Source organism: Prionailurus bengalensis, chromosome B3 (genome assembly GCF_016509475.1).
Source record: "Prionailurus bengalensis isolate Pbe53 chromosome B3, Fcat_Pben_1.1_paternal_pri, whole genome shotgun sequence".
Classification (NCBI taxonomy): domain Eukaryota; kingdom Metazoa; phylum Chordata; class Mammalia; order Carnivora; family Felidae; genus Prionailurus; species Prionailurus bengalensis.
Genome location: NC_057355.1, coordinates 79,873,765 through 79,895,281, shown reverse-complemented (window position 1 = coordinate 79,895,281; position 21,517 = coordinate 79,873,765). Strand labels below are relative to the sequence as shown.

The 21,517-nt window shown below is 37.5% G+C and overlaps 1 protein-coding gene across 4 annotated transcripts in view; it reads left to right on the top strand.

Annotated features, from left to right (window-relative positions):
* Window positions 1–21,517, top strand: part of PRKD1 (protein kinase D1) — a 332,060-nt gene that overhangs the window by 295,038 nt on the left and 15,505 nt on the right. For all 4 annotated transcript variants that reach the window (XM_043555957.1, XM_043555955.1, XM_043555954.1 and 1 more), the window contains 3 exons: window positions 14,257–14,418; window positions 14,974–15,072; window positions 16,621–16,888. In XM_043555957.1, the coding sequence (XP_043411892.1) occupies window positions 14,257–14,418; window positions 14,974–15,072; window positions 16,621–16,888 (529 nt within the window). The remainder of the gene's footprint in view (window positions 1–14,256; window positions 14,419–14,973; window positions 15,073–16,620; window positions 16,889–21,517) is intronic.

The following is a 21,517-nucleotide window of genomic DNA, read 5'->3' as shown; positions in this document are numbered from 1 at the left end:
TCAATTAATAAAAATATTAAGTCCATCAGCAATAACTTTGAAATACTTCCTTTATACAAAGCAAGTTACTCAGCTTCTGGCCCATGTAAAAATGAATGAAACCTACCAAGTTTCATTCTGACTTCTATTTGGGCAGTCAGGTACAAGAAACTGCAAATCGTGTTAGCTGTGGAAATATAGTGAAAGAAATCACGGATTATGACTGAGGCCAGAATGTTGGAATCAGGGAGAGCTTCCAAGAGAAATATAGCATTGATGAAATCTTGAAAGATTCATAGGTTTTTATACCCAGAGAAATGCTGGAAAGGGCTATTATGCTGAGGGGCTACCTTAGTAAAATAAATATTCTATGACAAATGAGTAGAAAAATTTAGATCATTTTGGAAGAGTGGCCTTCAAACATTTTTCATCATGTATCTCAAAAATAATTCTAAAAGAAAAACTTTGTAACTGTTTGTGTATTTTTAAGATGACAGCTAGAACTATTTTGTCATATTTTAAAGAGTTTTAATTTTGTACTATATTAAAGTATCAATATTTAAAAATAAACCTATTATAGAACTCCTTTAAATGTATGCATTAGAATCTAAATGTCATAGACATTTGATATTCTTTACCATCCATTTAAAATATATGTGAATGTGCATTTCTTTAACAATAGTATAACTCACAACATTCCTTGTTTCCTTTGCCTATATTTCACTTTTCCCACAAAATTATATTCCATTGTAATGTGTTTTTATACCTGGAAGTCTTTTGTTGGTTCCTTTTCATAATTATTTACAATAAACATAAGTATATATTTAAAATTTCTTGATTACCACACTTTAGGTGTTTAAAACATACTTTTGGATTAAGTTATAATTATTAGTAAAAGCTTTATTCTGTAAAATTTTATCAGTACTTCTTAAATAAAAAATAAAGTGTTACTAAAAATATACTATTTATTGAGATTAATTTTTTAATTCAGTTCATAAGTTGGTGGGTGTTTATTACTTAGTGTTTGAGTTAGAATTCAGCAATAGTTTTTTTTTAACTGTAGGAGCCACTTTGTAAGAGAAAACAAACAAAAATGGTGATTTATCTTCAGAAATTCATTTCAGTCCCCTCCCCATTAATAAATCCATTAAATCTTCTTGAATTTTGGTGAAAGTGTGAATTAGAAATTAAGTTACAGAAGTATTGATTTCCATGTTAGTGTCAGCCACTTAGACCAATAGTATTTCAAATTTTCTCTCTACTTTTCTCCCTGAGGATTTTTCTTCCTATTTGGAGTTAGTGAGAAGTATCCATTGTAAGGGAGAAAAATTTTTATGAAAAGAAACCGCAATAGAGAATTTAAAAGCTATATGGCTATTCTCAGGTCTGTATTAGAAGATAATTTGTGGACTGGTATGATTCATTCATTCATTCCTCATATATAACTGAGGGCCCACCATGTTCCAGGCAGCAGGGATACAGATATAATCAAAACAGATTTTCTTAAAATTATGCTCTGTTCCCATATCTCTTAAAAATCTTTCTGTTCCACAAGAGTATAACTACTTAGGAGACTGCTGTTATGAGTCAGAGTGTGCAGTAAGACCAGGAAATGGATTTCGTGTGAGTTCATAGAGAACCTTACATATTGTGCCAGGTTGATTGGATTTTATTCTGCTTGAAATGTTTTTGTTTTTGTTTTTTTAAGTTATGCTCAAAATAACATTTGGGGATGGCATATTATAGAGAAAAAAGTTTGATGACAAGAAAACCTTGTTAGAGGCTATTTGCTCCTTTCAACTGCTAGTGACGAAGTGCCCCTGTTCCTCGTCTTTCTTTCTACACATTTGCCCTAACTTCATCCTTAACATTTCCGTTGGCACTAGTCTAGACCAAGCTTTTAAATTCATCCCTTGATTACTGCAACAGGTGATATTCTGATAGCTTGGTTCCCCATCCCCCAATCCCACTCCATCATCATCTGCTGGCCCTGCCTTTCCTCTGGTTCATCTGAAGACCCCAACTGGATGAGTCTTTAGTGGTTTCCATCCTATCCCTCCCTAGCTTAGTAGTTTTCTTATTTCATCAAATCTATTTTTCCTGTTTTTTTTACATCGTAGGTGATCATGCTGTACCTTATCACTCCTATTCAACTGAACCTTTCATTCCTCTTTGAATTATTGTTGTCATCATTACTCTTAACCTCTGGCCATTGCTCAGCTTTTAATTCCAAGGCTGGATGCCCATCCTGGTTTACTTGGTTTATCCATGTTTGATTGACCTTCCAGATCTCCCAGTCTTGTGCTGTTTTCCATATTTCCTGTTTATCTATGGTTTCTAGTCTTCATATATAGTAGTAACATTTATTGAATACTTCTTATGTAATAATTAGATCATAAACGAATTTGGAGGTCTCAGCAACACCTTGTTTTCAGCTTCCACAATGCCTAGCATGGTAGTAAAGACTTTATAAGTAACCGATTAACTTTTGACAAAATGATCTTAAATCACATACTGATTTTCTTAAACTGTTTCTCAGGGCCTTTGTCATAATACTTTTTGTATGAATCAATAAATTTTAAGTTCTAGTTTGAAAATTGTGGTATTTGTTAAGGAGGACGAGTTTGTAGAATAGCTGCTAATTGTTCCTGATGTTACAGGCTGTCTCAAAAACTGAATCCTGGGGGAAAAATTGGGCTTTGGGTGCAAAGAAAGGCAGAGAACATATCAGAGTGATGCTTTTAAATACAGTGGAACCTCAAGATCAAGAGAGGATTTGATAACATCGAACAACACTGTGGTGGTATATGGGTTTAGAAATAGACTGAGCTATAGGGGAAGTCCCACCAGTTAGGAAGCTAAAGAATCGTCAAGGCAATTTGTCATGGTGGATGTCATAACAGGTAGAGGGGACACTGAGATGAGAAGACTTGCCACAGGCAACATTCAGAAATCTAGACAATATGCTGAGATGGGCTGTGAGATCATATTGAGGAGAATGAAGTAACATGGACCTTGAAAGCACACCAGTTAGAACATCAGGACCCCAGTTCTAAATGGATTTGAGTCCACAGAGAGTATTCAAGTAATGGATACTATCGTGTTTAAAGAGCATGAGGTCTAGAATCAGATGCCTGGGTTCAAAGCTCAGACTTTTTATTTAAGAGTTCTTAGGAACTTGGATAAATTAATTAAGCTCTTTGAGCCTCAGTTTCCTTACCTAGGAAACCTTGTAGAGATGTTGTGAGACTCAGATGTGATAATTTTGTGAAACTCTTAGCAGTGCCTGGCATATAAGTAAGTAAAGGTGCCATACTTACTAGGTGTTACTAGTATTGCCACAACTAGGCTATAGAGTCTAGCTTCTAGAAACCAGTTCCTGTAACTTGTTGAATTCCCTACACATAGAACCTAGAAACATTATTTCATCCTAACAAAGAACATGGTTGACTCAGAGCCTAGACTGGGGCTGAACACACTTTAACATATGCCTGGCCCCTGATGGGTGCTCAGTGAATATTTATTGAACAAATTGTCTAGCCATACTGAAGAAACCAGGGGCATACAGAATTGCAGAGCATGCCAGTAGATAATAAAGCATTCTTTACCATTTTGTCTAAAAACGTCAATGTGTAAGTAAACGGCTTTGTTCCCTTAGTCTAGAAGGATGATCTGGAGGTGGAGAAAAGATGATCATGCTAGAAAACCAGAAAATAATATTGCCAAGTGTGGGTGGGAAAAATGAAAATTTTTGCAAACTGGTAGTTTTTAAAAAAATCATGAAGGAGTCATTTTTTTTCTTTCTCTAGAGAAAAATATGCAACATTTGAGTATCTTTTCTTTTAGTGTGTAGGAAGAGGTTAGTTTATACTTCTGTTGTTTCATTGAATATGTTTGTTATATTTCTTAAACTATTTCTTTCTGTTTTATTGCATGAAGAATTTTCATGAAATTGTTTCTTTAGATAAGACATGTTTTGCAGCTCTGAGATAATCTTGTTATCTTCTGCATGTTCCGAAAAATGAAGCCCATTGATTATGTATATACATATCTAACATGGAGGAAAAAAAGAAACAAAGATCTATTATAAGAAAAAGAAAATGAACTTAGAGATTTCTCCAAATAGGTATCCTGTTGAATAAGAAGTTAGTCAGAATGAAAACTTAGTGTCAAAAAGTCAGGTTCCAAGTTAAAACTCTTCCTTCTCTCTCTCTCTCTCTCTCTCTCTCTCTCTCTCTCTCTCTCTCTCTCTCTCTTTTTGGCAGGGCTGGGGGGGGGTAAATCTTTTTTTAGCATTGATTTCCTTAATTATGAATTCGAATTCATCTGACTTGCTGTGCTTACTTTGCAGGAATGTTTTGGGAACTAAATTAAATAATATATAAAATGTTTTTTAAATCAGTGTTTCCCAGTGTATTTTTGGAAGAATACTAGTCGGTCCTTCGTGGAAGGGGATGGGGTAAAGATTCCCTCATTAAGACAGTTTAAAAAATATGTGTCTGATATCTTATATTCAGATCATCCATATCTTAGAAGTGAATACAGTCTTTCATTTATTAAAGATTCTGAAAAGCCCCATGATTAAGAATTTGTTTAATTTTGAGAATATATCAATGAAACACATTTTGCTACAGAAACCTTACACAAATGTGAAATGTCACCATTTGACCTGTTTGCCCATAGTGTCTGTGTTCTGTTGCTGTTCAGTAGACCCTGTATACTTACTCCACTCCCTATTATCTGGTATATAAGGCATCAGAAGGGTTATGTGTCTGCACAGATCATTTAACGCTATAAGAGAATGTTATGCTTTCTGGAGTGCTGGCATCTAAATATAGAAGCTGGGCTACAGTGTTATGATTTGTTAAAAATTACACTTTAAAATCTAACACCAAGACTAGATTGGATTTATGCATTCATGTTTCTAGCCAGATTAACAGGAAATAAAAAAAAAAAGTGTTGCAGATGTGTCTCCATTGCCATGCATTTGATAGCAAGTTGAAAAAAAATGCAGATATTTGAGCCATTTTCAGCTATCATATACAATAAACACATCTTGATTTACAAATTCCAATTTTTCTATTTTAACAACCATACTTTTAATTCCTGCCTTTCCTCTAAACACAAACTGAGTAATAGCATGGAAGAAAGGGTGGGGGGTCATACTTTATGGGTGGAATGTTACAAACACTGTTGTTGTTTTCTTTTAAGGCATTGGTCATTTGTTAACTTTCTGTCTTTGAAGTCTTTGTGTTGGCTCTTTTTACCTAGTCAACTTGAAATTGTGGTCTTAATTGGGGCTTAAGGGTTAAGTATGGGAGTACATATAAGATCCTTTCTGTGTGAGAGTCTTTCCTGAGTTCTCCTGATAAAAATCACCCCCCACCTCCAAAGATCAGTATCAAATTCAGCCATATATAAATATTAATTCCAACAAAACCTCAGTGTATCAATCCAAATTACAGGCTCAGGAACCTGGATTGGGATTTTAAAAATTTCCATGTACCTTGAATTTGAAGGGTTCCTGGTGATGAGTGGAAAATATCACATAGCGTTATACTACTTATATCTGGTGGGAAGTCAAGAAAGGCTAGAAATGGCGTGAAAGATGATGAGAGGTTTTTTTTTTTTAAGTATTGTTTTCTGTATACTTCTCCTTCCTCTCTGCGTTTAGCTGCTTCTCTTCTTATATGGAAAGGAGAAGACACATTGTATTTATCATGTGTCTGCAGCAATCCTGGAGTCTAAAGCTAGATTGGAGCATTTCCAGAATTGATGGAGAAGAATGACTGACAGAAGTATAGACAGGTTTATGGACATACATAAATACAAAATCATGCATCAGAACTCGGTTGATTTTCTTGCTATGCAAATATTGAATTAGTCCTTTTTCTTTTCATTTATTGGGCGAATGCTACTTAATAGAATCCACAAGACTTAAAGCTCATTTAAGATGAGAAAAATGTTGTAGTAAATTGTGCATTACAAGCTGGCCACCTGTAAGTTTCTCTCTTGAGAGCCAGGCAAGATACAGGTGTATCTTTTGTTTTTGGCAGTTAATGAAGATACTTCAGCTTACCATTTCTCCCACAAAATTTTGGATTGTATTAATCTAGCATCAGTCTGTGCTAATTACTGCTACAACAAAAGTAAGTTGCATTCTAGTTCTGATGGGTGGTATGAACAATTCTTACCAAAAATTATGTGAATGTTTCTGAGTTCCGAAGGTCCAGTGGGTTAAATTTGATTGTGGCCCCATTGATCTAAATGTTAGCCAGTGGTATCTATTTACAAGAAGATGGATTATTACATCTGGTCTTGTTGTTAAAGTCATATTGCATGCATTTATTCCTCTGACAGTGTATGTTAGCTTTATTTTGTTCTAGACTGTCATCAATGTACCTTTCTAAAATTTTACAGATTAAATTTGCCAGGAATGCTTAAAGATAACTACTAAAATATGAGCCCATTTAAACTGTAGATTTTTGGCCAGCTGAACATGAAATGGGCATACATTTACACACAACCAAGTGATCTCCATCCAGAAGGCCTTTCACCTAGTGTAACAAAGTCTTCTCATGGTTGACCTCAGAGTGGATGCATCTCTGCCATCGCTGAGGTCTAAAAATATGGCAAGAAGAAAGATGGGGGAGGACAAATTAGAAGGTTCAGGTTAACCTATAGCCCCTGTTACATGAAAGGCAAAAGGAAATTTTCTTTTCTGCCACTAACTGTAAACTTTTAGGTATCAAACTAGACAGAGAAATGTGGCCCAGATCTTGTGAAAATGGCAGAAAATGTGCCCAATGACAATATCAGCTAACCTTTACTATGTACCAGGCATGATTCTAAGTATTTTATATACATTAAATAACCAAGCCCTAGTTACATTACAGAATTAGACACATTATTGTGCCATTTCACATACAAAGGAATGAAAGTCAGTGGAATGTGCAGACCTGGAATACAATCTGTAGCAGTCTGTTTCCAGGGACTGTGCCTCTGAAATTAGGCTCACGGCCTTGAGGCTTTCCTTGTGTTTGTGCCTGCTCTGAGCGAAAGGAAAAACAAAGAAAGAAAAGGGTGTCCCGAGGCCTATTCTACACTAGAAGTTAGAAGTACAGTGACCTTTATTATCTGAATGGCCCATTTTCATTGCTTTATTTCTCACTCTTGGGACAATAATGAAATCCTAGGAAATTAGGTTTTCACAACTCATGTAAAGGAGGGTTGGCATGGAGGGAAAGGGATAATGTAGGAGTATCCTGACGGTGGCCTTCAGCTGCTGCTGCTTTAATTTGTCTCTTGCTGGTGACTCTTGCCTTTGAGAATGAGCTGATACTATGAAAACTTCCTTATTGAGAGCTAGATATAAAGTAAATACAAATCACCTAAATAGCATTAAAATTTTGTTTCTTCCTTTCAAATATGTTGAAATATTTACCAGAGCAGTGGCCAAAACTTATATATTTTGAAGGACTGGTGCTTAGAAACCACCAGGATGTCTTTGTCATTCACTCGAGACTTTAGGATATCATTTTCCAACTCTTACCATTGGTGACATCTCTGATATTCACAACTGTATTATTGGTGTTTATCATAAAAATCATTATTTATAATGATAGTCGCCATCGTCAGAAACCTGACATTGCTCATTAGCAGATTCAAGTGAACTCACAATGAAAAATTCATGTACTGTATTTTTATGTGAAGAGAGAATATCAACATATAGTCTATTTGATGCAAAATGTGCTAGCTAAATATGTCAGGCATGTATCATCATCTCTTCAATAAAATCACTTAAATCTTAAAGAATGTTACCCATGTACTGAAAAGTAAGGAGATACAGGAACTGTTCATCTTTCAATCAAATTTACAAATTTGTGCTGGACATTTAATATATACCAGGCACTAAGCTTACATGGACTAGGTGTAAAATTGATAAAATGCAGGCGTTATGGAGTTTATAGTCTTACAGGTAAGACACATAGGTCCATCAATAACTAGGTATGATATGTTAACTGTTATGAAAGAGAATTTAACAAGGATTGAAGGAAGAGGGTTGCAGAGACATCAAAGTCAGACGGTGGGAGTCAATGAAAGCTGCCTAATAGTTGAATATTCATATCAGACAAAATGGTCTGATTCAGGCTGAGAGAAAGTGTGTATGAAAGTGTAAAAGGGAGAGAGAGAGGGGTACTTGTTCTGAAAATAATTACTGTGACTAGAGAGAAGGGTAGATATATAGGGAAGAAGAAAAGAAGCTGGGGAAATGCTTGGATAGGAGGAAGAGAAGTAGCTGATGGTAAAGGGTCCCATGGGCTGCGCTAAAGGGTACATCTCCTAAAGCTGGTGGTGATTCCCTTATGAGCTAGAAGCAAGATGGAATGTTCAGAATCACAGTGGCAGCCCTTTGAGGAGTGCACTAGGGGCTTCTGAGTGGCTCAGTCAGTTAAGTGTTGCACTCCTGATCTTAGCTCCAGGAGTGGGCTGGCGGAGAACAAGACCTAAGACCAGGAGATCAGTTGGGAGGCTGTGGCCCATCCCTAGAAGAGAGATAAGGCTCAAACCAAGGCATTAATGGTGATGATGAAGGTGAGGCATCAATGTAAGAGGAATTAAGGAGATGAGCTCTAAAACTGGTCATTGGAAGTGAGGGAGAAGAGAATGTTAAGGATGACTCTCAGGCTTCTGACCCAGATGGTTGGCCATTTACCAAGAGAGGAAACACCACCAGAAGACTAAGTTTGGGTGGAAAGACACTGATTCTCTTGTTGAACATCTTTCATTTAAGTAGACATACCTAAAAGACAGTTGGATAGGTTCTGGAATTTATGAGAGATAGCTTAGCTTCTCTTACCAATTTTGGTATTATCTTTACCGAGTCTTCTTATAATCACCTGGTTTCTACATTGACTTTTTTAGCCTCTCGCAGGGAATTACATGCTATTTCCCTTTTATAAGGTATCAGGTGATTGTGATTTCTAGAGGCATTAAATGAAGCATAAATTGTAAGAGAATGTGATTGGAAAATGGATAAGATGTCCTCTTTTCTCAACACTGGCAAGTGGGCAGTAATGAGGATCAACAAAGTCATTGCCACAGTGCTTTACCTCTGAGAAAGTTACCTTATGTCTCCATGAACAGTGCTGTGTAATGAAATATTCTTCCTTCCGCTCTGCATGCCATTTAGAATTTAGACCTTGGACTTATCACTGTTAAGTTTATTTCTTTCTGTCTCATTTTGAACTAAAACATTTAGGTATTTGATAGAAAACTAGTCAGAAGTCCCCATATTCAGGCTGTATTCCTCTTAAACAACCTGTTAAAAAGATGTGTTGATTCTAATTCTCCTCTTTCCCACCTCTCATATGTTTGAGTATAATAATCCTAAAGGTAGAATAAACAAGGGGAAAACATGACATCTTTAACTAATCACAGCTAAATATATGAAATGAATATTTTAATTGGAAGTAAAGAATATAAGTACCAATGAAATATTGTTGAACTTGAATCTGAAAAGTGTAACCTAAAATAGAATGTATACACACACTAAAAATGTTAGTTAAATTTTTATTTCCTTTCTTTTAGATAAAATATCATAATTTTTATGAAAGCTTCTGCTTTTAGTGACTAGTTTCCATTGATTACATAAGAATTCTCTAGGCAACTTGAATCAGGAAGATTTTTGTCTTGATATCCAAATGGTATTTCCTCCAGACTTCAAAATAATTTATATTCACCCCATGGATATGTCATCAATCTGTTAAGTGTGAATGGACACTATTCTTTCCTGTACTTGACCAAATGTTTCATTTCCTGAAAATTAAATTACTTAAATGCAACAAACAGATGGTCAGAGAGTCCAGTAGTAGCTTACTCTGCCATGAAATTTATTATCTGAATTCTTGAGGTAGGCCTGAGAAGTTAGCAAAATTCTTTCTGAATACTAGTATGCCATGGTTAGTGTTAAAATCATCAAGCCACTTCTAAGTTAATTTGGTTACTTTGTACATTAGTAGGAAAAGTTGAAAAGTTATTTCATATTTTATACAGAAAAGTAAAATTGTGAGCAAGTCATATGGACCACTTGGGTTGAAACTTATCTTAGAGTTACTCTTCAGTAATTAAAAAAACAATATGAATTATAAATGGTAATAGAAAATAATGGCTTGAATTTGTTTTATTTCCACTCTCCAAATATTATTATCTTTCTAGGCTAAAGAAATAATTATCAGTATAGTATAGAGAATTTGGATAAATAAGGCATGACTCTTTCTATTCTCTTTTCTTCTGTTACTGTCAAATAGAAAATCAACTTTGGTCATTTGGTTCAATGCAAAAATTACAGCTCACGAGTAAGCATCTATGATGGCCTTGTCTCAGCTACATATGAAAAACTTTAAAAATATCAACTTATTATATATTGTCTCTGCAGAAAAAAGAAAAAGTCATTTTGCTCTTGGAAAGATTTTTCAGCTACCACTGAGGGTATTCTTTAACAAATCTATAAAGCATAAGGGTTTTTATAAAAGAGCAAGGGCCAAGTACAACAAACCTATTAGTCTAAACTTTTCTAAAACATTGCTTTTTCCCAGTTGTGTATACACGACTTACAATTCAGCGCTTTTATTGAACTTTTTAAAATCTGTATACCTAACTCTATTCAAAGTCCTTTAGTAAAAATAGCAAAATTTTCTCTTATCCTTTCCATAAAGATGCTATTAGAGGACATTTTAGAGTCTTTCAGAGTTTACAGTGAACATGGCATAAGATAGTTGACAGTGAACAGTCTTCATTAATCCATTCCTTACTTTTGGCCTAGAACATTCTGGGAGTACACCAAATAGATAAACACATTTAAGTCCTCACCTACGTATGGGGGCTTGTTAAGTCATGTACTAGAAGAGGGAAAAGGAAAAAATAATGGCTGAATGAAGGACTTTAGTATTTCTAAGAACTCCCTCTCTTAGAGACATAGAAGTAGAAGCACATGAAGAGCAACACTGCATATATATTTGGCTACTTTAGTCAGGAGAGTTTCCTGGCCATTTTCTGATTCCCTCTTCTCCCTCACCCTCCACAGTCCAAACCAGGGTAAGCAGAAGCAGCAGGCTGAGCCACTACAACACCACTTCTGTTCTCCCCTGCCCTTCCTGAGCCCCCTTTAATCTTTATCTTCTTCACACAACAGTTTCTCCTGTGTCTACACATGGGAGACCCCCTGCCTTGCTGCTACCTGCTTCTGTCAGTCTCCTGCTTTCCTATTCACTGTTCTTCCTCCCCACCCAGTCAGTAGGCCTTGATCATTGAAGAAAGCCAAACGCTCCAGAACACTGCTTAAATGTTTGAAGTTAGATTAAATAGAAATCAGTTCAGGGGCGCCTAGGTGGCTCAGTCGGCTAAGCGTCCAACTTTTGGTATTGGTTCAGGTCATGATGTCATGGTTGGTGGGACTGAACCCTGCACGTGGGGCTCTGTGCTGACAGCTCAGAGTTTGCATGGGATTCTCTCTCTTCCTCTCTCTCTCAAATAAATATTGTGTTTTGTTTTTTTGTTTTTTTAAGAAAAAAGAGTTCAGAAAATACTCAAAGAAGGTACACTTAGCACATCTTATGGTGGACTTGTTCCAGGAGGGTCATAATTCAGGCAGGACTCACGTCATTCTTAAAGCCTTTCCTGTCATCACTGATTTAAAGCAGGACAGCTGAGATGCCTGGAGACCCAGGTGCTGGTCTTTCCATTCAGTGTGGCTCCTCTCTCAGGAAGGGGGATGGCAAGACAATGTGACAGGCTACGTGCAGGTTTGGGAATGAGCAGTGCCATTGCTGGTTTTCCATACTGCATATCAAACACATTCATGCATTTTTTATCTGGAGTCTCCCACCTAAGGATCTGGCACTCCCATAATGCTGAAAGCCCAGCAACCATCTGGTCTTATTTGTAGGCAGTAGGGACAAATAAAGTAATAGTAATGACAGTGTGAGCTCAGTTAATCCCACACTGTCCATGTGCTTCAGCTCTGACCAGGAGAGAATGTTTCTGGAGGCTTGGTCTATCCTGAAGTAGCCAGATATGACCAGCTAACCGTGTGACAGTTTTAAGAACAATGACCCCAGCACTCTGGAGGTGAAAGGCTTTGGGGTAGATGTGTAGACATCTGCTCGGACCACATCCAGAAACTTACTATTCCGTGATCGCATTGATGGTACGTGATTGGGCACCAAGGCATCGGAACCAAAAAGACCCATCAGAGATCTGAGGCAGAGATCAAAATGGCCAAAGTAGGAGAAAGGCATCCTGAGAGACAGGATATCATCATGGGAGCTTCTGCCAGCCGTGGCCTGGCTCCGTATGCAGTTAATGCCAGGCATCCCTTAACCATCGGGTGGAAGGTTGACTACGGTGCACTCTCTCCTGCGGCCCATTCTGCTGCTCACCTCCCCATATCCATCTGTGAAGTCTGAATACTGAGCCACCTCAGGTTTCCAGTCATTTGTGAAATTTTCATTTTATATATACACTTTTATAGCTAAAAATTTCTTTTCTAAAATAAAGCTTTTTTTTCTTCTTTTTTTTTTTTCTGTTCACAGCTATTAGCACATTTAAGTTAGTCCCTGATTCTTCTTTAGGTAGTTTGTGTTCATGATGATTTCTTCTTCTTTTTTTTTTAAAGTTTATTTTTTTAAGTTTATTTATTTATTGAGAAAGAGAGAGAGAGAGAAAGAGCAGGGGAGGGGCAGAGACAGAGACAGAGAGAGAAAATCCCAAGCAGGCTCTATACTCTCAGTGCAGGACCCAACACAGGGCATGGGGTTCGAACTCATGAAATGTGAGATTGTGACCTGAGCCGAAATCAAGAGTCAGACTCCTAGCCAACTGAGCCACCCAGGCTCCCTGATGATTTTTTTTTTTCTGTTTCTCATTGAAATATAAGTGGAGGGTGCCTGGGTAGCTCAGTTGGTTAAGCCTCTGAATTTGTTACAGGTCATGAGCTCATGGTTCGTGAGTTTGAGCCCCATGTCAGGCTCTGTGCTGACAGCTCAGAGCCTGGAGCCTGCTTTGGATTCTGTGTCTCCCTCTCTCTCTGCCCCTCCCCTGCTTGCACCCTGTCTCTCCCTCTCTCCCTCTCTCACTCTGTCTCTCTCTCTCTCTCTCAAAAATAAATAAATATTAAAAAAAATATAAAAGAAATATAAGTGGAATATATAGTAGTTCTTTTAATGTTAGCATTTGTTGTTGTGCACAGGAAAAAAACAAAATAAAGATTAGATGATCAAAGGCTTGGTTGATGACCCCACAGCAACATTCAGACTCAAGCATCATCACAAGGGTCCATCTAATGTTAAGAGTAATTTTACCTGACCTTTGTGACAATTAACATGTCAAGTGCCGGAGCAGCTCATTTGGTTAAGTATCCCACTCTTAATTTCAGATCAGGTCAAGATCTCACAGTTTTGTGAGTTCGAGCCCAGAGTCCGGTTGTCAGTGTAGAACCTACTTGGGATTCTCCCTCTCTCTCTGCTTCTCCCCTACTCACACTCTCTCTGTCTCTCTCAAAATAAATTAATTAATTTAAAAAAAATCATGTCAGGCCAAATGCAGCCTGTCATTAGTCATTGCTTTATTGTGGAAATATTTGTTCAGTGCTTGAGAACAATGCAGGACCACCACAGAAGCCTCATGGTGCACTGAACAAAAATGCGCTCAAAAGTTTTTTTGGTTTTTTTTTTTTTTTTTTTGCTGTTTTCCTGGCAACCTAAACTCTGTGTAAGAGCTTTGGTAGCAAACTACTGCAGCCTCCAGTAGCAGAGCAATTCCAAAAGGTTTTGACTAATATGCTTCATCAGTGCCGTCAGATGCACCACAAGTATGGATTTCATCTTGTCTACGCTCACTTTCTCCCAAGTGTGTAGAGATGGCCCGGTATGCTTATTTAGTATGGTGTGCTTAATATTGGAGATGATCCTAAGAAATTACAGATTTCTCAATATGGTATTCTAATTAAAACCTAATTAGCAATTCACAGTGTTGGAACTTAGGTTTTCCAGCATAGAAAAAATAATTTCACTATGCATAGAAAGTAATGATATATTTTTTGGAGACATTAGAATTTCAAAAATATAAGGCAGCACATGTGGAATTTAGAAATGTTAAGAATCTGAAGTGTGGGGTTTCTCCATAGCTTTAAGCTTGAACAGTTTTATATAATCAGTGAGCTTGCCAAACAGTATCAAAAAACTCATTTTCTTCAAGTGCTTTATTTATCTTTAATAGAACCTTCATCACCCTGGTGTTGTAAATTTGGAGTGTATGTTTGAGACGCCTGAAAGAGTGTTTGTTGTTATGGAAAAACTCCATGGAGACATGCTGGAGATGATCTTGTCAAGTGAAAAGGGCAGGTTGCCAGAACACATAACGAAGTTTTTAATTACTCAGGTAAGAAATCAATTAGAGTCAGAAAAAAAAAAAAGATAATGTTCAATATCAAATGTTATCACTGCTTAACTGCAGCTTCCTAGCCTTGTTTAGTCTCTATGTGCAAAGTCTGAATTACACTCAAAAAGGTTGCAGGGGCCTATAGTATTATTTCGTTTGTATCTGTGGTCTCCAGAGTCCAGTATCCCAAGTGAATAATGTGTATACAGGCCCACATATTAAAAGTCCTCGTGAAATTTTAAATTGCACAGTGACTGAGTCCTGGTTCTTTGAAAACATTCAAGAACGGGTATCCCTGGAAGATATTATTGACAACTGTTATCTGAACCTGTGTTGAATGCTGTATCAATACCATCATATGCTACTTTTTCCACTGACGTTTCCTTAGAAACCTGCTGTTAATTTAGCTCATTTCAGTGCCGTGCGTGTAAAGAAGCTTAAGTGTTCATTGTGAGTTTTTCTCATGGCCCTTCCAGTTTATGTCCTAGTCGAAAACATTTTGAAATGAACTAATAGACCAAAATAAAATCATTGTGGTGACTTTCTTCTTTACAGATACTTGTGGCTTTGCGGCATCTTCACTTTAAAAATATCGTTCACTGTGACCTCAAACCAGAAAACGTGTTGCTAGCCTCGGCCGATCCTTTCCCCCAGGCGAGTATAAAAGCCTCTCCCAGCAAAGCCAGCAGCTCTGGCTCCCCGGTGGGATTCTGCCACCTTTCATCCTCAAAACCTTTATTTGTTTCAAGTTTTACCTGTTCGTGTTCATCCACTTGTTTCCTGGTTATATTTTCGGGACTTCAGTTTTGTCCCTCTGGCTTCTTAGTTCAGCCTGCCTTAGCCAACACAGGAGCCTTCTCAGTGGGCTCTGTTACCTTCTGTTGTACCCCGATCCTGGCATGCTGGCAGTCCTGTGTGGAAAGCACAGGCCCGAGAGGGAGAACACTGGAGTCCCGGGGACATTTAAGTTTAGTGTTGTTCTCAGGGACCAGGGCAAAAGATTCTGCTTTCCCTCAGCTCTGTGGATGGAAAGCAACTGCATATCTTCCCATGGAATCATGACTGAAGTGACCTAAGTCCCTGAACTGACCTGACTAAGCCGCTAAGGTGGCTGTCCGCCTTGCTTCCTTGACATCTTCACGTCCTGTCTAGGTTCCCACACAGAGTTAGTTTGGAGGAGTATTGTAGGTAACATGGCAAGCCTCTGTGCTTATCCCTCAACCTTTCTTTCTTTCTTTCTTTCTTTCTTTCTTTCTTTCTTTCTTTCTTTCTTTCTTTTTAATTAATGTATTTATTTTCAAGTTACTTAACATACAGCATAGTCTTGGCTTCAGGAGTAGAACCCAGTGATTCATCTCTCACATATAACACACAGTGCTCATCTCAAAAAGTGCTTTCCTTCATGCCCAGCACCCATTTAAGCCACCCCCCAACCCCCCCTCCAGTAATCCTCAGTTTGTTCTCTGTATTTCAGAGTCTCTTTTGGTTTGCCTGTCTCTCTTTTTACCTTATCTTTCCTTCCCTTCCCCATGTTCCTCTGTTGAGTTTCTCCGATTCCACATATGAGTGAAATCATGTGATACCTGCCTTTCTCTGACTAGTTTCACTTAGAATAATACCCTCCAGTTCCATTCACATTGTGCAAATGGCCAAGATTTCATTATTTTTCATCTTCAAGTAGTATTCCATTGTATATATATACCACATCTTCTTTATCCATTCATCAGTTGATGGACATTTGGGCTCTTTCCGTAATTTGGCTATTGTTGATAGTGCTGCTATAAACATTGGGGTGCATGTGCCCCTTCAAATCAGCATTTTTGTATTCCTTGGATAAACCTTTATTTATAATAAGCCCTTGAGTTTAGTCCATCCCTTCCATATTTACATGACATTTTCCTGCCTTGTAAAACAATATTACCCACTCCTGAGTATACATATTTTCACATTTATCACTTTGTTTTGGGTGGGGGGAGGAAGGGAGAATGTTTAGATGATATTTATGAATGAAATATGCTTTTGTACCAGAACTTCCAGCACTGTGTTCAAGTATATAAAATGGAAAATAGCTGTTACTTCCATCATGAGAAATCCATACAATATATGTAAAGAATTACAGTTGTCTTTGGCAGACCTGGGCTAAGACACATGATGATGTGTGTCTGTGACCTTACCATTCCTGCAAACCATTATTATCAACAGGTGAAACTTTGCGACTTTGGTTTTGCCCGGATCATTGGAGAAAAGTCTTTCCGGAGGTCAGTGGTGGGTACCCCAGCTTACCTGGCTCCTGAGGTTCTAAGGAACAAGGGCTATAATCGCTCTCTAGACATGTGGTCTGTTGGAGTCATCATCTATGTAAGCCTAAGTGGCACATTCCCATTTAATGAAGATGAAGACATACATGACCAAATCCAGAACGCAGCTTTCATGTATCCACCAAATCCCTGGAAGGAAATCTCTCACGAAGGTAATATCTTCCATTCAGAAATGATAATGGTTTAATCCTTAAGTGTTATATTGTTAAATCAGTTGAGAATTATTAAATTGATAAATGTTCATTGCAAATTGTCCACTGGAGTAGGGGCGCAATTTGATTAAGGTGGATTGGGAAAGACCAAAAACGTCTTCTGATGAAATGTACGTATGTTGTGGAGAGATTGAGCAATAAATATTAAGAGGCAAATGAAACAAAAAGAAACTGTTAATATTTTGATGTATTTCCTTAGAACTTATAAATACTTATACCTTGGTGTAATAGAAACAGCTAATCTCTACCAAGAATAATCTTCATCTACCATATACCTGCATTTGTATTAAGCACTTTTAATCCATTATGGGCACAAGAACTCTATGATAGTGATAATTGAATTATCATACTATGTATTAGTCTGCAAGTTCTTTGTGCGCTGATTTCCTTTGTGTGACATTAAAGTATGTATGGTATTTTATCTAGCCATTTCACTGGTATTATATTTTTAGGTTGTTTCTATTTGATCCTTAAATATAATTTCTATATGTGTCTCTGATGATTTCTTTAAGATAGATTACCTTGACAGTGAGTGTTGCGTTATTTAAATTCTTAACAAACCTTTCCTTCTCCTTAAAGAAAAAGAGAGTTTTAAAAGAAGCGGCAGGGGCAGTCAGGGCAGAGAAAATAGCACGCTTCAGAGTAGAATTCCCCAATGAACGTACTTTGGAGTTCATTCAATCTCACAAAAACCCCGTAAGTATTACTTACCCTGTATTTCAAGGAAGAACACTGAGGCAAAAGAACTGACAGACACCACAGGCCAAAATCACCAAGCTAGTAGGTGACAGAGCGAGAATGTATACCCAGATATGTATATGCCCAGGGCATATACCCAGATATGCTGGGTATAGACCCACATAGACTGGGGCTATACCCAGTCTGATCACATATTCTTCGATCACCAGTCCTTTGGTTTTCAGGCCACGTCTAGTTCTAAGTTTGTTCAAATTTCTCACCACTTTAAAAGGCAAGTACAGTCAGAGATAAACATCTGTTTGATATCTGTTACTGCATGCAGTGATGTGGGAATCAGAAAAGAACGTATCTAAACTGCCCGAGGTAATTAACTCCTGTTAGTATTAAGTGACAAGAGTTATCCATTATCAGGGCTTTGAGTTACTATTAGCAATAACCCTGAACATCTTCTAATTAGTTGTAAATCATAGCTGGATGGATATACCTTAAAGGAATCTGTGACCTACAAATGAACTATCATGTAGCCAAAGTACTAATGAAATATTTCGGATAATTCAACAAAGGCAAAAAGCAAAGTATAATCAGGTTTCTTTTCCTGGGGGCAGAAAGGTGGAATTATCAATAACCTTGTGCCCAGTTAGGAAACACTACCTTTAAATATGGCTAACCATTATGTTTGATACCTGCAATCCATAAATCCAATAGAAGGACTTGCTATTGTTACCATGGTGCAAATCTGGAATACCTCTGAAGCTAGTCACGTTTTCCTGTTATGCAGGAATAGAGCATTGGGTAAACTGCCTCCACATTTAAATTTTTTTTTTTCTGGAAGTAGTGTAGTACTTTTTCTTGAAGTAGTAGAATAAATGATGCTTGGTCTCTGATACGACGGAAATGTCCTGGCCTAGCTGTTAGATATAACCTGTTTAGGGCAGAAACAAATAGCTATAGATTGTGAATGTTTAATTGTCACTGATAATAGAGGCCAGAGACCTAGATATTAATGGCACAAGAAACTCTTTTGGGAAATCACAAATATATATGTGGATAGATAGATAGATAGATAGATAGATAGATATAGATATATATAGACACACACACACACACACACACACTAGGTAACATGAAAGAAAAGGACAAAAGTAAAATACTCTTTAAAGAACTTGAAGCTAAATGGAGAGATGCCAAGTTCAAAGGAGAAAGAATCACTGTGGACGTGACTAGTCAGAATTGCATTTTCAGAGGACATGAAATTTAGGCCAGTCACTAAAAATTGCAAAGAAAGAGATACAGCATTTGAGAAAGAGAATTACATGGGAAATTTAAAAGGCATTTATATTTGACCAGGAAGTACATATTTTACTTGGCTATAGATATTTCTAAGTGCTAAAAATTTCGTATCACTCAGACAAAGTGATATAGAGACCAGCTGAGACAGAACTTCACCTTTCTAAATCAGTTTGGGAATTGAGAGGGATTGGCCTCTCTCCTCAGTATCTTCCTCTGACTCATCCTTGCCTTTGAGGCACAAGAGTTGTACTATTTGCCAATTGCTGCCCTGGATGGGAAATGAGTTACCTAGTTGCTGGTATATGAACAGTACTAATAGTTGAATATAAAGAAAAAGTGAAATTATGACATAGTATTAGGTGAGGTGTTACAAAAGTAATTAGGCTAGGTAAAAAGGACAGGCCCCAGGGCTGTCCCACTATCTTGTTGAGAACAAACAGTTCCCTCACAAAAAGTTGTAACAGGAGCTGGGACCATGCAATTTTAAGCATATAGGATCTGAGAAATACACAAGGAAACTAGTATTGGCAAAGGATGGTCACAACTGATAATAGTAAATTTTTAGTCTCCATATACTTTAAACCTTGCCAGAATCACTAAAAATCTAGATACAAGGAAATAAAAATCGAAGTCCCTCAGTGATTCAAAAATCAAAGGTAAGAATCAACAGTCAAGTGGCTTGAGTTGTGGTCCTATCTGCCATTCTAATTAGCCATCGCTTAACCTTCTTTGAGCTTCAATTCCTCATCTGTAAATCAGGATAATGATCCCTGCCTATATAATGAGTTGGTAACAGAGACTGAATGAGATAAAGGATGTGAAAAGCATCTATACAGGCAGGTGTGGGGTGAACCAAGGACTTGGATTTAGGAGGGAAGATAGGAGAGCACTAAGCTAAGCAACTGCTCTGGCGGGTAACCAAGAAGTGATTGTATAATTTTAGAAATTATATGCAAACTGATGTGCATGCTTCCAAAGTATTCTTCAGACATATTGGTAGTTGTGTGTGTGTGTGTGTGTAAGTGTGTGTGTGTGTGTGTGTGTGTGTGTGTGTGTGTGTGTGCTTTCTTGGCATGAAAAAGCAAAAGAAAAAAGAAAGTTGTAAGGTCTTTGTAACATACATAGATGTGTCAGAATGAAAAAATTACTGTGTCATGCATTTATTTTTCTGTTAGTGTAGACATGGACTTGATATAATATAGTCCTATATATTGGAGTGGTGGAGCTCTCATCGTACCATTTGAACCCCACAACAGTCCTCCAGTATGTAGCTTGTTTTAGTCTCTGTCATAGAGAAAACCAGAACGTTGAGTGACTTGCTCAAAGTCAAACAGTGGCAGGGCTTGGACTTCAAATTATTTGTCTCCATTGTTTATAGCATAGATACTTGTACACCAAAGGGTGCTTATTTCTTAATGCCTTGACATTTAGGAATCTGTAAGGGAATATTTTAACTCATTATTTTTGCTGTGATAGTGTAATAAGCAGAGTACTGGCATTCTGGGGATGTGCTGATTAGTAATTTAGCAGGGAACTAGGTCTCTTGTGTGCAAATAATAGAAACCTATAACTAACTTAGGCAGAAGATAGTTTATTGACTCACACAACGGGGAAGTCCAAATGGTGAACCTCATCTATGTGGATCTGGTGGCTCAGCGTCATATTTCTCCATCTCTCATCATCTCTGCTTTGCTTTATGATGGCTTCCCTCTCAGGTGGATTCTTCATGTGGTGCAAAGTGATCCCCCGGCAGCCCCCGGCTTACATGCTGCTCATTGTATATGATCTCAGAACGGAAGAGTAATTATTTATCAGTAGCCATACATTCTCTGAAAGGGGCACTGATTGGCTCTGCTTAAATCCCGTAATACTCTGGGAACAATCACACTGTCACCGCAGGAACCTGGCTTTGATTGGCCATATGGATGATGGAGAGCCTCTCCAGTTTGGAGAGAGTAAGTTCCTGCAGGGAAGAGATACTAGGCCAAAAACAAACACAAAAGCATTAATAGATGTCCATTATCAAAATATTTTTTGTGAATCAAGGTATGATTTGAAAAATGAGAAGACTTTTAGGAAAACCTAACTCAGCAATTGTTACAGGAAAAATGGAGATAATAAAATTAAATCTTCAAAGAAAAAAAAACCATAGCAGCTAACACTTCTGTAACATTTGCATTATAGCCAAGCACTATTTAAACACTTTCCATATATGAACATATTTAATCATCTCCAACCTTTGAGTAGATACTATAATTGTTTCCATTTGAAAGATGAGGCGGTGCAGGCGCCGAGGTTTAAGTGGCTTTCCTGAGTGGGGCCAGGGTGCAAATCCTGTCAGCTGGCTCCAACATAGATGCTCTTATCTACTACATTTACAGCCTCTTGATTATCCTTCTAATGGATTTTGCCATGGTGTCACATTAAATTTTTAATATGCTTTCACTAGCTTAGAGCTACAGTAGCAACACAGTTTTTAATAACATCTAAAAATACAGGGAAACAAGATCATGTTGTGATAACGCCCTGAGTTGAGAGCTCTTCCACTTAGTGTATTGGTGACCTCATCCAACTTCCTTA